Here is a 20,851-nt window from a genome sequence, read left to right on the forward strand (position 1 = left end):
ATAAAACTGACCAAAACCAAGTCTTTAAGTCTTAACTAATCCAACATCTCTAATCTATCCCATAACCTTTGGATTTCTAAGTTTATACAAAATGCAGAGCTTTGCACATGTCATCTAAATCCATCTGCTAAATGTCCTTAATTTCAATGATTACATTTTTTTTTAAAATTATGTCCATTTGAAGAGGGAACTTTCCCTACTTTAACTATTTACTTCGTACAATCGGTCCTTGGTTAAGGACCTTGATATATCTTGTATTTCTTGATGGCTCCTTTAAATTCATAAAATCAAACCTGTTCAGGTGTCAAACTCGCTCTTCTCCAGATTTCACTTTTTGCCAGTGTAAGGATTTGCTTTACTGCCTGAAGACACCGAAGGAAGTATCCATGCCTTTATGTCAACACTTTCAGATGACTAATTCTCAGTATGTCAACTTAGATCAGTCATTACTTCATTGCTTGCAAAAGGTACAATATTTTGCTATTTGAATATTAAGAGGAACTATAAGCAGAGGCTTATCATCACTAAACTGACTTCCTGTGTTTTTAAGAACGTACATCTGTTTATAAGTGCTATAAATGATGGAATAGCTCACCAATCTATATGAACAATAGACATTAGGGTACATTTAAAAACCCACCATGATCATTTGCCTTTCAACTGAAGTAGAGATTCACATTTTCTCTTTTTATATTTCATTTCATTTTACAGTTTTTTTTTTTTACTTTGCAGTGTTTATTCCATTTCTATTTTTGTTTTATTGTTTCTATGAGATTATCTTTGTCATTTTTAGCTTAAGTTTGCTTCTCTTTGTGTCCATTACTTTGGCATATTTTGCTCTATGCACATGGCATAAATACAATATTGCTGACACCGACATATGGTGGACTTTGGGGGCATCATTTACAATTGATTCTCAGTCACCAATCAGTATTATGTACTATTCAGGACTATAAATAGTTGTGTTTTTCAAGTATTTTAATAGCATTTATGAAGAGACTTAGTGGAAACGAGGGTGCTGACTGGACCCAACGTGCTCAGAGTGGACATTAAACATCAAAATCAGAAACAAGTAGAACAGTTATATCATGTCTGGATGAGACCTTGTCATTGTGAAAACACACTGTGAGTAATCCACTAAGTCTCTTCCTGCCTGGTCAGTTTTATGCCCAGTTTGTGATTGAGATTTACACTCTGTGCCAGACAGACAGAAAACTAAGGAGCCTATAAGTGACCAGTATCAAAGATGCTTGGTGGAAGTGTCAGACACTGGTCACATATAGCCAAGCATAAAGAAATTTAGGCAAGCATAAAGAAATTAATTTTATTAAGTATAAAGAAAGTGGCTTTCTTTATCGTTCATAATCTGTTTATATCATTCACACATGTTTTTATTATGAAAGTAGCATGTTTCACTAGATTTCTCTAAACCTAATAAATTATCAGCTGTGCTAAAATTACAGGAATCCACTTTACCGCTAATGGCATGTTTACAGAGAACGCCGCGATACACACCTCGCACAAATAAGATACACTAATTGCACCTTTCAGGGGCCTTTCAAGCTTTTAAGCAACGGGGACAAGAAGGGATGGCATTATCCTGCGTGACTAACCACAGAGAGAACATTCAGATACCTGGTTTATTGTTTCGTATAGCAGTAGTCACACACACTCACATACACACACAGATGAAGTGAGGGCTGGTTGCTATGAGAGCACATATGAAAAACAGAGAAGTCCATGGCGTCTCTACTGTCTGTAAATTTTTCGTGGCAGATTGAGGCTGCAAAATATATCATAATTTATCAATATCGCAACATACATATCAAGAAGATCTTAATGGGTTGTATTAATATGAGCTAATTATTTAAGTATCGTTCTCTTGGATTCTCTACTAACATGCATCTGATGCTATTAAAAATGATGTGAACCTTTTCATCTTCTGTTTTTACTTGTTTGTCTTAAATGTTTTTGATTAAATAACGATTCTGCTACATTGGAGAGTTTTCAGCCATTAGAAAAAAAGCTTGCTCAAGGTCGTGCCACAGCACCGTGATACTTAAGTCCAGACATTGACTGGGCCACTCAACAACCTTGAGTTGATATTTAGATATTCTCCTTCATAATGTTCTTGCACGAAGCAGAATTTATGATTCTGTTAACTACAGCAAGCTGACAAAAAAGACAAAAAAAAAAAGAAAGACGACAAAGAAAAAAGGCGACAAATACTTTTCCCTGGTATTTACAATATATACTGATGTCAGAAAAGTAGGCAGTAAGCTTGTCCTTCCTGTGAAACGCTCTCTGAGACTGTGATGAGAGCTTGTTTGGATTCCTGGAATGTTTTATCTGATTTGTCCCCGCGAAACGGTGAGGTTACTGCATATAGTCTGGGAACAATTTTGAGTACAAGTGTGTGTGCATAGAGAGCCAAAAAAAAAAATACAGATTGCTGCATTTCTGAGAGATATTGACTCCCAGCCTGCTGACAGCAGCAACAACTGTGTGGGAGACGAGCTCTCTGCAAGCTATCTGTAACAGATAGCGTTGAGAATTGACCTTGGGATCCTCATTTGAACTCACAGGAGAGATTCCCACACACACAGAAAAAAAAACAACAAAAAAAAACATCATTTCCAAACATGAGACGCATGCATTCAAACTAATGATGCTGCAAAAGAGCAGGATACAGAACGATGTGGAAAGTGTAGCTGCATAAAAATTACTCTGCATTTTCCTAATAGAAAAGATAGATGGAAGGGACTCGACATGTAGAAATTACACTATTATTTGATTCTTATCTGCTTAAACTGATTAGCTTTGATTTCCCCTGATTTTCAGTGCTCAGTGATTTCAGAGTTTAATCTTTGTATGTGATTCCCACTTACAGTTTGTTTCCTTTGAGGGCGGCGTGGTGAAGCAGGTTGAAGCCTCTGTGGTTCTGCTGGGTGAAGTCAATGTTGGGCACTACGACCAGGATCTCAATGATGCTGCGGAAATCCTTGGCAATGGCATCATGGAGCGGCGTGTCCCCATATGAATCCTAACAGAGTAAGTTGACAGGCAGCACGGTCAGTAAAGATGTTGCATAAGTTAAGAGAAAACCGAACCTGGATGCTGTTCAACGATAATCAAAAGCAAAAGTTTGTTTTAGTCTGAAGACCTCTGAATACCTTCCATGAAATATTTTTCCAAGTCAGTGCAAAAGCAGACAGAGAAATAGACCATATGCACATTTGTCACAGATAAAACACAAACACACTCCAGGCTGACATGTTTTTAGTTGAGTAGCCAACCATTCAGGCAGAATAAACTGAGTTAGTTAGGCAAATCAGGGCCAGGCTGCAGGCATGTTAGACCATCTGAAAAAACTCTGTTCAAACAAATACATTATCTTAATGAGACAGTAACACCGGGTCAGAAAATCTATAAATAAATATACTTATACACAGAGTTCCAACAATTTTTTTCATTTCTACGGAATTCAAAAGGAACAAGAGAAAGATTAAAAATGGATGAACGACAGAGGACAGATGAATTCACCCATGATCAGTCGAAAAATAGGTAATCTATATCCAAAACATGTCCAGACAGAGTAGGATCTCTGTATCCATGACTACGATGTCTGATGATACAACATTTTGAATTTCTTCCCAAGATATTTCAACAATCCTGTCACTATTTCAATAAGTCAAAGTTGAAACAACCACCAAAAGTGGTAAAAAACAAATATATATCAATTAGAGTTGGGCATGTCACAATAAAATTTTTTGCTGGATAATAAATTGTCCCACTAACGATTGTGATAAATGACAATATTGTTGGTTTGAGAACATTTTCAAGTAATATAATGATAATGGCATAATAAGACACTTTGATTTTGTAAAGAAATCAGCACTCGGACTTGGAGACATTTCAAATAAACAAAATAAAAAAAAAAAAACAAATCCAATAAGTAAGATGGAAATAAAAACCACAAATAACCAAACCATAAATAAAATGGATTATCATGAAAATAAAATATTAATTGCCAGAGCAGAAATTATTGAGCTCATTTTAATTTATTATGTAATAAATTGACTAATTGTGACGAGGGTGTTTTTTTGTTTCCACGGCCTGCATGTATAGTACAACATATTGTCGTTAATGCTGGAGAGGTAAGCGCCCTGCACCCGCTCACCTGGAGATTGACGTCAGCCGCATGTTCAGTCAGCACTCGCACCACGTCAGTGAAGCCCTTGTTGACAGCGATGTGGAGCGCTGTGCACATGGAGTTGTTCAGTACGTTGACATTCGCCCCTTTGCTCAGCAGCAGCCGTGCAATCTCAGCCTGGTTACTGAGTCAAAACAAACCAATGCAGGTAAATTATACATCCTTTTTATTGGCAAGTATTCTTTTTTTTTTTTTATTAAATACGGAATTAATTGTGAACTAAATTAGTAATCGATTAACTGTTAACTGGAGTATACGGAAAAAAATTCTGCCAACTTTTTTTTATTATTTGATTAATCAATTAATCATCAGAACAGTCGACGGAATAATCGATGACTAGAATGATTGTCGGCTGCAGCCCTAATCAAAACATTTAATCAAACGAATGCAGGACTGGAACATGAATGCGCCCTCACCCGAAGGCAGTGTAGTGTAAAGCCGTGTCTCCATCTTCGTCTTTGACCTCGACGGAGCTGTTGGCCTGCAGGAGGGTCTTCACCACCTCTGTGTGGCCTTGGTGAGCGGCGACCTGCAGAGCCGTCTTGCCTTGGTTCTTGATATCCACCTGGCAGGAGCACAGACACAGCTGGAGATTCATCCGAAGCAGAGACGCAGCGCGCACCAACAGAGCTGATCAAACACTGGCAGGAAATAATCTGCGTATGGACAACCGTGCTCGTCATACACGTGACGGGAGATAATCCCACCAGGCGGTGCAGTCATGGCAGAACGGAACCGAGGGGGAACAACAAACACAGCAGCAAAAGTGTTCGTCCAACTTAAAACCTTTCCACTTTAATAACAACAAACTTCAACGTGCTTTACACAGGTTTGAAGCAATTAGAGCTGAAACAATCGGATGAATAAATTAGGAAAAAAAAAAAGTTGTCAACTAAATTAGTATACAGACTTAAACAAAGGTGAAGAAAACAACATATTCAGAACAGTAATTAAGCCGAAGCTGTACAAAAATATATAGATATTTTGCTTTAAGATAAAAATGTCTATAAATATGTTTTAGCCAAAGCTCCTCCAGTACTAAAGTTTTAGCTTCACCTGGTTCAGATTTACTAAAGGAATACTAGTGTAGAAATTTAAGAAAATGTTCATTTTCTTTATTTGTTTATTTCCATTTTTTTATGCATTTCTAAAACTGTATTTAAAAAAGGCTAATAGGGTTTAATGAAAAATCTGTAGAATGTGTGATTTTTTTTATCTGATTAATCAATTAATCATGAGAATAATTGATACATTAATAAATAAAATAATCATTAATGGCAGCTCTAGAAGTAGCAGAGAAACTAAAATGCATAATTTATAAGTGTGTAATAAACTTGTGTTTAACAGCTCCAAATGTTGACATGGCTTTAATGTCAAAAAACGTTAAAAACTTCCAGGGGTGTCAATAGTTTTACGATGCATCGTACGTAGACACGCTTTCCAAAATACTCGAAGTTATAAAAACAATAAATAACAATAAATTTTATTTGTAAAAAAAGAATAAAAGTAAAAATAGGCATGACGATTTAAGAATCAGTATAAAGAGAAGTCTGTCAGGATGCAGCATGTTTAACGTGTTTCTCCTCAAACAAGAGTTCAGATTGTTAAATTTTTTTGTAGCCTCAGTTTATAAGTACTGCACATGGGTTATGTGGAAAAGGTCTGTTTTTTTCCCCAAATCACTGGGAAACAACACGTTCTGTCCGACTGAAGGTCACAGAGCTCCATTTACGAGGTTCACTTAATCCTTAGAAAGAACTTTCCCTGCACATAAAACACAGCAATGGTGTAATCATTTCTTTGTGAAGCAAGTGTAAAGGTACGAAAAAGGTAAAAAAATATATATATATATAAAATAAAATAAAAAACAGCTTTATCACAAACAAAGTGTATATTGTATTTCATTAGAAAGGCACTTATATACACCAGAAGATATGGTTTTAAAACTGGGGTCTTCAAATCCAGTCATCAAGGGTCATTAATGTCCTGTGATTTTTAGATGGATCTCTGAGACACATCTTAACGCCGCAGGACACCGGCCCTTGAGGCCCTTGAGCCCCTTGAGCCCCTTGAGTCCCTTGAGGCCCTTGAGGCCCTTGAGGCCTGGAGTAGAAGATCCATAATGTAAAACATTTTTTAAAAAGTAGTGGTTAGCATTTTCCTAAATTTGTATGACTGTTTCCAAGCAAAGCTTTGGGGAACTCGGCTAAACATGCTGGTAATCCTGATCAATCTGTGCTTTCTGGCATCATTTCCGATGTTCCTTATCTTTTTATCACAAAAACATATGAAAGGCTTTGAGTTATACTTCCCTTTCATGCTTTTTTAGATGTTTGGATTGAGATTTTACAATTACTAAAAATAGACACACAAATGCCAAATATGGGGAAAAGTTTACAAGTGACATTGTTAACACAATGACATAAATTGAATTAACCAAATAAAAAATTAAAAAAATAACGAAATTATGAGACTTTTGACCTAGAAGGCAAAAGTCTTGTGGTCACAATGGGAGTAGATCCAGAGTTCTCTTGTGGAGACGGGACCATCCAGAAGGTCAATCATTGCTAATGCTAATGCACTCCACCACTAAAGTCAATATATCAACAAAGTATTGAAGGATAAGTATAAACAGCTATTAACGGTTGTATGTATGATTTCTTTCAGTCATCTTTAGATTGTTTGATTAATTTACAACAAAAAACTCCAACAGATCATTTCTACTTTGTCATTATTGTGTGCAGAAGTTTTCTGCATTTCTTTTTTCTTTAGAAAACACATGTAACAAAAAAGAGGAAGATGTGAAAAATAATCAGAATGCAAAAAAAAAAAAAAAGAAGAATCTGTCTGCACATCAACTCGCAGTTTTGTCTCTCAAATCAATGAGTCACACCCCAGACTGCAGCAAAGCGAAGGCATGTTGCGCTAACCTTGTCGGGATACTTCTGCACCAACTCCCGCACCTTGTTGGCACTCCCGTGGGCTGCCTCGATGACGAGCCGGCCCGGGTTGTCCTGCTCCGTGGACTGAGACAGCAGCTTCTCCAGCACGGAGATGACAGTACCTGAAAAGATAGAGGAAGAGGAGAAAGGAGAGGTTGTGGGAAGGGAAGACACAAGAAGGAGGGAAAATGTTAGTTTCTTTAATCCAAACGTTAACCGCAAAGGATGTTCGGAGAGGGGGGGCAAAATCTGAATGCTGCAACGGTTAATGAATCTGTCAGAACTGAGCAAAACCAAAGGAATGAGTCAAAATGTCCCTTCCATGCAAAGTGAATCTGACCACACACACACACTCACACGTTGGCATGTTAGCACCTTTCCATCCAGTGAGGCGAACATAAACACAGAGTATGCCATCATCAAGAGGCTGCTGAGAACTTCAGACATGATGACAAATGTCTGCTGAGCTGCCAAAGCGTCTTGCTGTCAGCACACTGGACCGTAACATGCTACGGGGAAGAGCGCTTAAACAAACAGACACCTTGTTCGCACATTAATGGAAAAAAAAAAATAAAAGGAAAAAGAGAAGGCCCTTATTGGCAGCCTGTGTGAGGAAGCATGCAAAAGCAGAGATGGAGCTAGGAGGAAGGCTGGAGAGGACTGAAAGAGCATAGCGTTTGAGTCGGGCCCCCTGGATTCCCGCAGAGGCCTTACTTCCAGATTCATTGGGGTTCTCGGCCGTCATGAGGTTGGCATCAACCTCTGCAGGCTGGGCCGTAAGGCACGCCGGGTTGAACGTCCACGTCTGACCTCCAAACGCCACCCGCAGGTCACCGTCAGCGTAAACTTTCAGCACCTTTCCCACCTGGCCAAGCACCTACAGACAAAAGGCACCAAGTTAACAAACATCCTGCAGAATGTAGTCTGGTTACTATTCGTGTTGTAATTTAGAGATGTTCCATTTCTAATTTGGATACAGGATCAGAAAGGTTTTACAAAGCAGAGTAAGAGCAATGTGAGAAGCTATTTAAATGGAGTTGCATTTTTATGACATGTCCAGACCTATCAGTGGTTTAAGGCATAGTGAGAGAAATAGACTTTTAGTAGATAACAGTAAGGTTGAAGGTCTTACAGCAAAGTAAATCTGTTCTATCCATCTCTCTGAGAACATACTAGATTTTGAAATGTTTGCAGCCTTTTTGAAATCAGAAAGTATTTTTATTGTCCAGAGAAAACATACATATTAAGGTGGTTTGGTGATGCACAAACTTCATTTACCTCTAACATAAGAAGCTAACAGCTTAATATGCTAATGTATTTTAAAATAAAAAAGTCTTGCTGTACACCCTCTCCCTGATGCTAACATAAATAAGCACAACAGAAAGGCTAGATATAAATGTATAACACTTTTTATAGTTACTGTTCTTAAAAAATAATGGAAAAAAAAAATCTATCTGTTGAAGTTGGTTCTAGAAGTTCAAAGAAATCAGCCACAAAATTATGATCGGTGCATTTTAGTTGTATGAGTGAGGTAAGTCAGACATGGGGTGATGATCAAGTTAAAGTTATAAAAAGGCAAGCAACACTTTCACAAATAAAAGTTGTGATCATATATAGCCCAAAGGAAACTTTTTTTTTTTTTTTTACATCAGAATATGGACTTTTCACCAAATAATTTAATTCAATTAAGCATCTTTCTCTTTTTTAAAGGAAGACTGCATTAATAGGAACTCAAAGTCTCAAGACGATCTGTGTAAACTTTAGTTCTTCGTTTTACTAGCCCAGAAATCAAAGCATATAAAACTAGAGTTAGATAGAAAGTAAAACTTAGCATACAGGAGTCATGCTGTCCGTCCACTCCCCGTGGCCAGCCTGAAGTCTCTTCACATTTTCCAGCTCATCCAGAACTTTAACCAGTTCGCCAACTCCAAAGGTGTTCACCTGTCAGAAGGGGGAAAACACATGAATAAATCTGGGGAGCTAAATTTAAATCATACTGAAGATGTGATCAGGTTTTCTGTGATTCCGTACTTTGGTGAGAGCTCCTGGGTGGAAGGTCCAGCGGATGTTGTTGCTGTACTGGACCCGGACGTCTCCTCTGTCGGTTATTCTATGAACCGTCCCGATCCGACAAATGTACTGCAAACATAAATAGGTTGTGTCACTCCAGGTTCCCCCACAGCTGCTCTGACCTCAACGTTGCCTTTGGCAGCTGTGACTGGAAACGTGAATGCTCCGTTTGCCTTCACTTTATTAGGGCATCCACCTGAACCACTTATATAACATAAAGTCTCTGCGAGCCACGCGGGCGTACACGCTGGACTTGTGACTGCATTCTCACTGAATATGTGCACAGGACAAACCAACTGGAAACCAAAAAGAAGTGCATTTTGCACTTTACATTCCGAGGAAACCAAGGTGCCTGTTCTCATGAGGTGGATGGGATGTGTCTCGTACCTCTGCCATTTTGGGATTCCACCCTCCGTGTCCTTCCTGCATCTGCCGCAAGATCTCCACCTCCAGTAGACATTTGACTTTGTCTCCCTGCTGAAAAGAGTGGCCATCAGCGCTCTCCTGGCGCTGGAGCTCCGCATGCTCACCTGGATGGGGAGGAATCGGCAAAAAGACACCATCAATACTCGGGGGACAGATTCAGAAGGATAATCATTTAAATATTGGACTTAATGTTTCTACGCTGTCAGGTCTTGAATCGAAGTCAAAAGTTTTGTTTGGGCAGACAGTTTTGCCTTGTAAAGCCATTTCTGAAAATGTAAAAGTTTCCAACTTAATGATGCTAACTAAAACAAACTAAAACATTTTGTTGTTGAAATTTACTGCAAATATCCTCAAAAAAAAATAAAAAAGCTGCTTAGTGACTTGTATTAAATGTCATCCAAGGACAAACGCAGCTGATGGAAGACTGATGAGTTTCTACAGATTAAAACTAACATATCAGCAGCCGGGAACAGGGTTGTGGAGAAGCTTAAAACAGAGAATAGTAAATTACTAAAATAAATGTTCGTTGCAAAGCTGGTCCAAAACTGGATCCAGAATTTGCTGACAAGACCTGAACATTGGTAAATAAAGATACAAGTAAATTTTCAAATTATTATTTGTAAATTGAAAATCATCTATTATTTTCCTACTGCTACTTTGCGTTGGTCCATTACATAAAATCCCAAAAGAAGGACAAAGTGTGGAAAGATGAATATTTTTGTAATAGAAACAATACATCTTACTGACCAAGTTTAGGTAGGTGATCTTTGTAGTAGAAGCCTCCTTGGCCATCCGACACGTACTTCAGGTCCACTTTGCCTTTGTGGCCCATTCGGTAGACATTGGTGGTGCCATTGGACCAGGTGACACTGGCCACGCTGCGGCCGGACTCCGTGTCCCAGCCACGAATGTCCACCACTTTCCCAACCTTACCCTCCCCACCTAAACGCACAAATACAAACACAAACAAACAAAAAAACGCACACAAAAGAGATGTGCAAAAAGCGGAGCTGCATAAGTTTGTGGGAAGAAAAGCTCAGTGAAATTTAATTATGTTTCAGAATAGCAAATAATAGTTATGAAAAAAAACACCGGGTGGAACAGAAACATGCAACACGTGATGTTTCCATGGATTAAACACTTGACAAAACACACTTGCCCATTATTTCTTTAAATTATTCTTTCTACACATATATTTCAGAGCCATTTTGTCAGAACATGTATTTTATGATGTCTTTAAACCATTTAAGTCACTCGATTGCTTTACTTCTAATCAACTCCAGCTAAATCAGTGAACTACATAATGACTTGTTTGAAAAAAGGGGAAGCTGAGAATGCTCAGAAAGGCCCACATGCACTGGCTGAACACACCATTTAAGCCTGATGAGTGAGTTAACCAAACCCCAGGGCAGAAACCAAAAGGACATTTTGACTCATTCAGATTCAGACAAGCAAAAAATAAATTATGACCACTCTGTCTTTCTTTGAAGGGAACATCACCAAGCGAACATTTTTATTTCAGTCTCTAATCATGAGAGCAAAGCTGTGCTTATCTGAAAGAGGAAGCATTACAGACAGAAACATGACAAAGTCACATTGTGCAAGAACATGTAAGTGCGGGTGTTCACAGATGACAACTAATACACAAATAACTGAACCACAGAGTTCAAGTAATGGGACATTTCCCTCCCTCCCTCCCAAATAGAAAAAAAAAAAAAAAACACGTTATAAAACAAGGATTCGATAAAGACACTGACACAAACAGGCTGGCGCATCTGTGGGACAGACTCAGATGACTCACTGGCAGTGTAAGTGCACACAGACACACACAGATGCAACATTTTTCGGGTTATTGAGGCGTGCGGTTAGAATGGTATTCACATGGTGAGGCATTTTGAACACATACAGTCCCATGTTTAAAGCAACAGCACAAAACAAAGAGGAATTTCAAAATGAACACAACCAGGTCGGTAACGAGAACAACTCCGACCCCCCTCGCCCCTCCTCCTTCAAACACACAGACACACTCCACTCACCGTCTTGGTTCCCCCAGTCCCAGTCTGGTCCACGGACGACTTTAACGCCCTGGAAGATTCCTTTGAGGATGATGCGTGGGAGGTTCTGCCTCGGCGTCAGGTTCACTCTGTGATGGAGAGAAGGAAAATGTGTGTCAGCTCACACCTGAGCAGACACCTTGAACTACTGATTTTTCTAATAGGTATGATCTTAGTGCACACTAAGTATACCAAGTAAGACCACAGCAGTGGACATTTTAGAACAGCTGACTGACAGGACTTAGCTTCTTCTATTACATCGTAAAAAAAAAAAAAAAAGAAGAAAACTCTTCACTGATAATGTATTGGTTTTTTGAAGGAGGCGGTTACATTATGTAGCCAGTTTTTATACAGGAGTTGAAATTCTGCAAAAGTCTATAAATGTACTAAATTACAAAACTTTATTCTTCACTTATTACTTCCCTATTGTGTGGAATGGTGGGGTTCCAGACAAAACAACAACAATCGATAGTTCACAACAACGACATGTATAAATGCATGCCTGTAACAAGGTGCACAAGGTTTTATAATGCTGATAAAAACTCCAAACATCAGACATTACACAGTCACACACACACACAGAAACAATACTGCACATAACTTTATTCCACCTTCATCATTAGATTGTCAAGTTGACAAAAACATCGGTGCTATAATGCATCCATTTGGTTATGCTGGCAGAACGTGAGACATATTAAAGTCGAGGATTTAATCTACTGGTCCCTCATGATGGAGTGCTAGTTCTGCTTTAAGAAACAAACAAATGATTAAAAAAAATCTTTCCACGTCTTTTACAAGTATTAAAAAATAAGTCAAATATAAGATCAAATGTCATGAATTATAAAAGCATCATCCAGAGACCAAAGTAGTTAGATATTCTTTTTATTTTTAAAAAAACAAAAATCAGAATAGTTTTGGCCTATTACTTAAATTCATCAAAACTAAGAGCTCGAATCATGTTGAATCTACAAACTGCTCAATAAACAGCTTGTACTTGGATGCACTTCTGTGAGCTTAAATAAACACAGATAAAGGTTAGAGAGAAAAGCTTTAATTCAAAACTGAAGACAATTATGTAATTTCTTCTTGTTCTTTCGGATTGTAAACTCCTACGTCTGCCCTGGAGCACATTTTCTCTACTTAATGTCTAATCGTCCTTGGGGGAAAAAAAAGAAAGAAAAAGAATTGTCAAAACTAGAATTGACCTCAGAAAACAAGACATTGACATTCTATAGAGAAAACTGAGGCATACCTTATTGTGAAGATTTGGTCAGGCCTGGTTGCAAAGGAGCTGCCTATTCCCATACTTCAACAGGATCCAGTACCAGCTTCCATTGCAACCACACAGCTCTCTGACGAACGCAAAGTCATTTAAAATCAGACGGAATTTAAAAAGAAAAAAGAAAGAAAGAACGAACAGCTTTTATGAGCACTCCTTCTTAAGGACACAGACGTTTTCTCAGCATATCTGGTCCCTTTCATGCTAAGTTTTTGTTGCCAGATACGTTTGCAGGATCCTCTGAGCTACGGCGGTAAATAGCTGCTCATTTGGCTCGTAAAGCCAACTAACAGTAAATCTCAGCGTGTGGCTGAGGTCGGGCAGGTCTGTGCAGAGGTTTTAGCCTAATCCTACACAGCAGAGCGATCAGAAAGCACCTTAGGGCAAGTCATAAACATCCACATGCTGCCAAGTAAAAGCCAACGTAAATATACAAATGCGCCATCTATAAAATGAAATAAGGTTATTTTTAGAGCTTTACGGGTGGGAAAAATGATGAGATTGCATTTTGTCACGCAAAACTGATTGATAGGCCGATTCAAATGATCAAAACAAACAAGAGTAGCACTGCTTACGACAGCAAAGCTTCGTTATTGCTATGAAGCTTTAGCAAAAAGCGGATGTGCAGTGACAGATGTTCTAGTTTTATGACAGGGAAACGTGACCTCAGCGCTTGACATTTGTTTTTAATTGCAGCCTCTCTCCCCACGGATCAACGTTTGTAATCCTGCTGAACCAAATGTCAACCCCGATCACAGAAAGGATCAAGAGCAAAGACCTGCACCTACTGACACACAGGCAGGTTCAGCTACCACTCGTCAATACTTACAACAAACACGCCAGAACAAAGTGCAAAGTGAGCCCTGTGTATTAAGCTACTTGTCTGATTAAACCCGGCAGCTTGAAAATGGAAGGGACGTCTCAGGAGTTTTGAAGTGAGGTTTTGTATGAAAGGTATAAGCAGTTAGTAACTTATCTGATTTTGGTGGCATCATTTAGTAGAAATGAAGCCATTTAGTAGAAATGTTAGGTTCAACCCAAGCTGAACCTAACAGCTCATCAGAAAAGGGCCAAGAGTCTAAAGTAAAAATCAATACAAAACATTTCACTTACCAATCAACATGACACTGCTGCTTTTCATACCACTTCCTTTTCATATTAGATTTCATCTAAGGCCACTGGTGTTGCACCAGCTACTACATCTGTGTCATGTCTACATAATTGTTGGTTTGTATGTAAATAAGGCAAATAAGCATCTCGATTTATGCTAAACAAAGATACTATATTATCTACTGTGTATATAATGTTAGCCGCTTATAAACTTTACACAGAACCTCACTTTAGAAATTATGATCTATCCCTTTAATATCAGTGCCTTCTGAGGTATGCTAGCCAGTAAAAAATATGTCCAGATTAAAACAAATGTGTCTAGTTAATTTCTTTTAACACATTCAAGAACAATTAAACAGCGAACCAGAGCTGAGAGTATGGAAATGAGAAGCTGCATGAAAAATTTAAAGAATTTTGCAAAGAAAACCAATTGTTCCCTGCAGCCGAAATGAGGCAAAAATATTTATTAAAAGCTCGACTTAAAGGTTACAAAATCAACATAAAAAATAAATAAATAAATAAATAAATAAATAAATAAATAAATATCGCACCCTGTTATGGGTTTGACGCAAGCACAGACTGGAAAACAAACAATGATCCTGTGGCAGCAGTGTAGTGCTTTATGTGCAGAGTAAAGGATTAGACAGAGACTTGATCCGATTGGTTCCCTGGAACTGCATGTGTGTTGTTTGTGTAAGAAAGAGCCGATTAACTAGCTACAAGCCATCCCAGCTATTTGTAAACATATGGTCCAGACGTATGCCTCCAGATGCATTGTCCAGCAGTCACAGAGATGTTCCACAGTCTGACTCCGCATGAGCATCGAGCTTCATGAAATGGATCACTGACAGAGCTGCCCTGGACTCCAAATGCAAAATAAGAAACAATATTTATGTACACATATAAATAAAAGATGCTTTGCCAGCATTAGATCTCCTTCTACCTAAACCTGTTCACGATTCGCCTCTCGATACTACCTGGAAATCTTCTCGGAAACTGAAATTCTTAATCCGAACATCTTAGAATGGTAGCATGATAATCCATTTAAATCTGATGTAATTATAAAGAGATACTTGTCCACGGTACATCCGGCTCACGTCGCACACCATGTTTACGAAAGCGAAACTCATCATACCGTCGGGAGGCTGGAGTTTTACCTGCCCCGTTCATTAACCGCAATTCCAACAATTTGCCTTCAAGGCGTCACGCATGTTTCCGTAATAAACAGTCTAATAACACCCCTTTCATAAATCTTTCCTGGCTCTAAGATAAGTCACACATATTAGAAAACCAAGCTATATTTGGCAGTCTGGGCACACAGCAGTGTGTCTCATGATTGCCAGAATATAAATCAATCTTTTGAAATGCTGTCAATGAAATTTGGGTCAATGTGGTCTAAAAATAAAGAGCCATTGTGTGTTAAAATGGGGAATACATATCGCTCGCCGTTTGTCTGACAAGTACAGCAAATAACTTTCATGTGACGTCCCGAATGTGAAATCAGTTTCAGCGTTGGTTAGAATCCAAAATATCATTTTTGGAGAAATTTGCAAAGTCTGCAACTGGAAACAAAGTTTAATTTATAAAAACAAATACATAAATATCCCTCATAAATATAACCATACAAATGATTCGACGCAATCAGCCAATCTCAACAATAGTGTCATAAGCACATTCTCATGAGATGTATGAGAAAGTGCTGGGGGAAAAAAACGACTGCAAAGATCAATTTAGCTGTTTACAAATATTTATGGTGCAAAAAAAAAAAAAAATAAAGAAAGAAACACGGATCCAGGTTAACAGACCAAAAACCCAGAGCAATAAACCAACTAAAACCAAAAAAGGAATGATTAGCTCATGTGTTACTCACTGAAGAATAAAATAATTTAAGGGCATAGTGGTTACAAAAAAGCATGCTTCTGTAAAAACTACGGTTAAATTAATCGCCATTTATTAGGGATGCAATGGTGTGAAAAGGTTGTGGCATTTCTAGAATGCTTCAAATAAGAATACACAAAAATGTATCAATATCTTATTAATTCAACAGTAAAACAAGAAGATTAAAACTGGTGAATTGTTGGGAAAAGCCCTAAAACATGTCAGCCGCTATAAAATCTCGTTAGCATTTGAGGCTAGTTGGATGTTACAGGCAGCTGGGTTTGGACTTGACTCCGTTTCCCTCCATACCGGTGAAGATTGCCTTTAGCTTGTGCATTATTTCAAATGAGTAATTACACAAAACTTTTGGTTGGTCAACCTTTCTTTGTCTCTGGGTAAACATACTGTGAGAACCTCATGGCTTGCTTTGTGCGAAACCAAAATGAAGTTTCAAAAATAAAACATACTGATGTAAGAAATGTAAACGGCTATCTACAAAGGTTTACTCAGTGACATCTATAACACTGAATTCACTTCACACCAAACTGACTGAGTCACTGTCTTTTATTCATTTACCACATTAACATACAGTCCCAGTTTGTGGCTGTATAAAAGTCGCCTCTCAGAGAAAAGCAAAGTGACAGAAACCCTGAGTGCTGTCAGTGATGTCAACCCATTCAAAGGTGATGCTGACAAATATCTCAAAATAGATCCTGTCAAATTTCACTTAAACCAACAGACTAAATGGACTCCAGTGTTTGTAAGGCCATTATAGTTCAGAAGCAGGTTTCCTCTATTACTGGACCTTTTTGCTTTTTCTTCTTCGGGAAATAATTTCTACTGTTAAAAAAAAAAAACAACTGAAAAACTTCTGTAGGTTTAGACAATTACTTTAAAATTAGGATTTAATATTTTATTTGCAGCATTATTAACACATCTAATTTGGATGCTGAAACATTCAGAGTTCCTTTCTTTGGAAGTAAGGGGCCAAGCCCAGCTCCTGAAAAACAACCCCACACCATACATAATCCCTTTGAGATATTTAAGAGCGAGAAAATTTCACAGTTCCTCGCTGGAATTCACTGAGCTCCTGAGAGCGATCCGTTCTTTCTCAAATGTTGGTAAAAACAGTCTGCATGCCTAGGTGCTTAATTTTATACACGTGTATACACCTGTAATTTTATACACCATGGCCACAGGAAGTTCCAGTCACTTCCTGTGGCCATGGAAGTGATGGGAACGCCTAATTACAATAATTTGGATGAGTGAGCAAATACTTATGGCAATGTAGTGTATGTTCAAAATGAAGAGAGAGGAAGAACAGCTTCAAAAAGTTGTTTATAAGGAAAATGTTTGCAGTTGATGAGGATTAATTGCTACTATATGAATTAATAAAGATTATTGCAAGAAGGCCAAATAAAAATCTTTTGAATGTTTGTTGCATTTTCTTATGCTACAGTTTCAAAGAGAAACCAGAATCAGCTGGTTTCTATCTGAAACCAGCTGATGGGTCAAAGCTGTTCAAAAACAGAGATTGCTACAAAACTGATAATTTCACAGTGTGCTAGTGCTGTTTCTATCTTTGTCTAATACTAATCATTTGTTCTTAATAAAGAAAATTACATTTTAATTCTGTTTGAATGTTAAATGAAGAAATCACTTAAGATCATTGATGTAACTCCTGTTGCGTTCTTTCACCAACCAACGGTGAAGAAAGCAAAATCAAGCACCCAACTAAAACATAAATAATTCACTGTACTTTGAATATATGCATCTCCATTACAATCGCAAACATTTTTGCTTTATTGAATTGTAAATGTTCTAAATTGTAGATTACAGGCCAAACCACTTTTCCCCTTTGCCAATCTGTAATCCTGTTTTGTACCTTCCTATCTCACATATGTAAATGTACCATGTTCTACCAATGTACGCAAACCATATATTAATTTATTTATCAATGTAGCCAGGTATTTGTATTCAATACGATGACACATTATTATTAAAATGCTCAAATCTCACCTATAATTTCATGCAATGGAATATAATTATATAAAAATGCTGACCTATACAATATTTCCCAGATATTTTACTTCTAATCACTGCATGGATTAGTTGGTTAGTATATGATTAACCGAGGCTATATCTCATGATACAGATTAAAAAAAACAATCAATTTGCTAGTAGATATTGATTACTGGAAATACATGCTTACGTTTCCTTAAAGTAAACTGAGTAGATAATAGAAAAAAAAAAATCACTGAATCTTCAGTTGTCTGATCTAAACTGTAAATGTTAAAAATAATAAAACTGTAAATGTTCAAAAATAATAAAAGGTGCAAATGAGCAGAACCACAAACACCGGGATGCGAGTAAAGCCTAATTGGGTTATTTTTCCAAATCAGGCCTCCCATCGCCTTTTGTTTTGGATTTGCACTGAAAAAATACCCGGGCTTCCTGCTGCTCTTGTTAGTTATTCGATTCTCTCATTTCGTGTTTACTTCCTGGCTCATCCCAGCTAGGTTCTGACCAGTTTCCAACCTCTCGAGGGGCAAAAACAAACCAAAAAAGGAAAAACAACAAAACCTGATGACTCGGTCACATTGAAAAGAGCAGTGAGTCATGATTCCTTCACCTATTTGCAGCATTCATTGGACAAGTGGGCTCAGGGAAATAAATGGAAAGGGGCTGGACCTGCACCAGGCTAAACTCTAGAAGAAATCTGGGTCATACATATCACCTCATTAAAATGAGAACAGGCCATCCAGCTGACATTCAGACAGAGCCGCGAGCCGTTTGGAGCGTTGCTGTGAACTGATGCAGAAGAGAGGATTCTGAAGGGACAACTCAGTCGAGTAAATCTGGGTTCACAGGACACTTGCATTCAGCTCACTAAACATTTCTACAAATCTACAAAAAAGACACTAATGAATTGAACATAAAAGTAAGGTTTTATTTTAAATGAGGATTAAACTTTTTGTTAAGGCTTTCTGAAATCCTGTTCCATGCTGGTATGAGCAACCGTAATTCTCCATACTCTCTTGGGGTTATTTATAACTCATTGTGCTTCGTTTTAAAGACCACCGTTTTTCTCACTGTTGGTGGGTATTAAAACAAATTTAATACCCACAGTCTCAGAGACAACATAACAGTCCTACAGCATTATAGATGGGATGTGCTTTTCCTGGTTTTAGCCTATAACGTTTGTGCCAAGTACACATTACTGGGCACATAGTAACGTGCCAAGTAATCTTATGCGTAGTAAAATGAAGAATTTTACCATGCGCTTAAACTAAATATCTTTGGGTTACACGTATTATCTGTCTTTTTTTGAGATGTCGGCAAATTTTGCATAATTTTATTTAACATTTCACAAACCACTTAATTAACTGTGAAGATAATCTTCTGCTTATTTGGAAACAAACCTGATTCCAACTAGCAGCTCTAGCCAAAAGCTGACAGAGGCATATGAAAGAGGATATATGCCTCTCTTTCATATATGCCTTGTTTAAATAAATGTGAACAAGATACATTTATATACTTGTGATAAAAGCAAAATTGACACCAGAGGTGTTATGATCACCTGAAGGTTTGTTGCATTATAACTAGTTAATTAGGGAAAGCAACACCAATTTTCAATGACAGTTCTTGTATAAACAGAGTCCATCTTTAATTATGAATAGTAATAATATGGCTAATTAGCAATATATTTAACAAAGCAGTAAACATTTCATAAATCAGTAATCAGTCTGGAATATTTCCGTCCAAGTTTGACCTGCTGATACGAAGCAGCTTTTATGCATCATCTCGTACTGATGTGGTCCTGCTGCCTCTTTTACATTTTGTTATCAAACAAATAAGGACTTTTTTTAAATTTCAAATTGTATCTTAATAAATGTCTATTCAGGGCAGAATTATCCAGCCGCGGTTAACTGAGTGTACGTGTTTTAGATTTTCAAGCTGGAGACATTCAGATGCAGCTCTGAAAGCTGCAAAATTCTCCTTTAATTGGACGTCAAGTTGAAAAACGTGAATTTGACTCCTTTCTGAGCAACATTACTCACCTGTGACACAGACCTAGATTTTACTACATTTCTGCACCAAACAACAGTCACACTCCCTGCTGACGAGACACACAATCAACCAAAAGAAAGCAAAAGAAGGTGTAAGTGACAGACGACTGTTTTGAGTGCATCCATATTAACCATTTAAAAAGTGAAACTTGTCTTCCTTTTTTGGGCTGGAAAAGATTTGAGCCATGAAAGGTTCTTCATAGATTCTTACAAAGTCATTGAAATTTAGAGGATGTTCAAATTAAAGGCGAAGTGCAGCACTCACGGCTGGGAATGGGCCGTCTCATAGCGCTCAAACGGATGGCTGAGGTCGTGCTTGTTGTTCATGTAACACTGGGTACACAGGTCGTAGTCGAAGCACACTTTGCACTTCCACCGCATTCCCATGATGCCATGCTTCTTGCAGCTGTCACAGATGATATTGGAGTGACGGACTCCTGCAAACAGAACAAGTGGTGAAGACAAGGAAGTGGCTGGGCACATTCTTGACATTTTCAGTTTTCTATTTTTAACTGAAGGAAACAGTTTTACCTACAGTGTGAAGAACAGACCAAACCAAGCCCAACTAATGTAGCAAAACATTCAGGTTATTTGACACACTCTGCAATTTGCTAAAGCATAACAATATCTAAAGCCAAGAAATAGTAAAGAACAACAAAGAGGTTCAAACAATTGAACAAAATACTCCCCGCCCCAAGGCCTCGTTTTTTGTCTTTTGCTGAACTAATTGAAGGAGCTTCTGAAGCAGAAGTACACTGTTGTAAGTCGAGCAAAATGCTCCAGTGTGTGTGTGTGTGTGTGTGTGTGTG

The 20,851-nt window shown here is 38.0% G+C and overlaps 1 protein-coding gene across 2 annotated transcripts in view; it reads right to left on the bottom strand.

The window, feature by feature from the left end:
- Positions 1 to 1,253: 1,253 nt before the first annotated feature.
- LOC103150468 (E3 ubiquitin-protein ligase MIB2-like) overlaps positions 1,254 to 20,851 on the bottom strand; it is a 32,273-nt gene continuing 12,675 nt past the window's right edge. For both annotated transcript variants that reach the window (XM_016680723.1, XM_007570101.2), the window contains exons 3-13: positions 20,308 to 20,479; positions 11,688 to 11,794; positions 10,399 to 10,593; positions 9,613 to 9,755; positions 9,187 to 9,294; positions 8,992 to 9,096; positions 7,870 to 8,032; positions 7,144 to 7,277; positions 4,630 to 4,778; positions 4,181 to 4,337; positions 1,254 to 3,043 (exon numbers count right to left, since the gene is read on the bottom strand). In XM_016680723.1, the coding sequence (XP_016536209.1) occupies positions 2,885 to 3,043; positions 4,181 to 4,337; positions 4,630 to 4,778; positions 7,144 to 7,277; positions 7,870 to 8,032; positions 8,992 to 9,096; positions 9,187 to 9,294; positions 9,613 to 9,755; positions 10,399 to 10,593; positions 11,688 to 11,794; positions 20,308 to 20,479 (1,592 nt within the window). In that variant the 3' untranslated portion in view covers positions 1,254 to 2,884. The remainder of the gene's footprint in view (positions 3,044 to 4,180; positions 4,338 to 4,629; positions 4,779 to 7,143; positions 7,278 to 7,869; positions 8,033 to 8,991; positions 9,097 to 9,186; positions 9,295 to 9,612; positions 9,756 to 10,398; positions 10,594 to 11,687; positions 11,795 to 20,307; positions 20,480 to 20,851) is intronic.

The sequence above is a fragment of the Poecilia formosa genome, unplaced genomic scaffold (genome assembly GCF_000485575.1).
Source record: "Poecilia formosa unplaced genomic scaffold, Poecilia_formosa-5.1.2 Scaffold255, whole genome shotgun sequence".
Lineage (NCBI taxonomy): Eukaryota > Metazoa > Chordata > Actinopteri > Cyprinodontiformes > Poeciliidae > Poecilia > Poecilia formosa.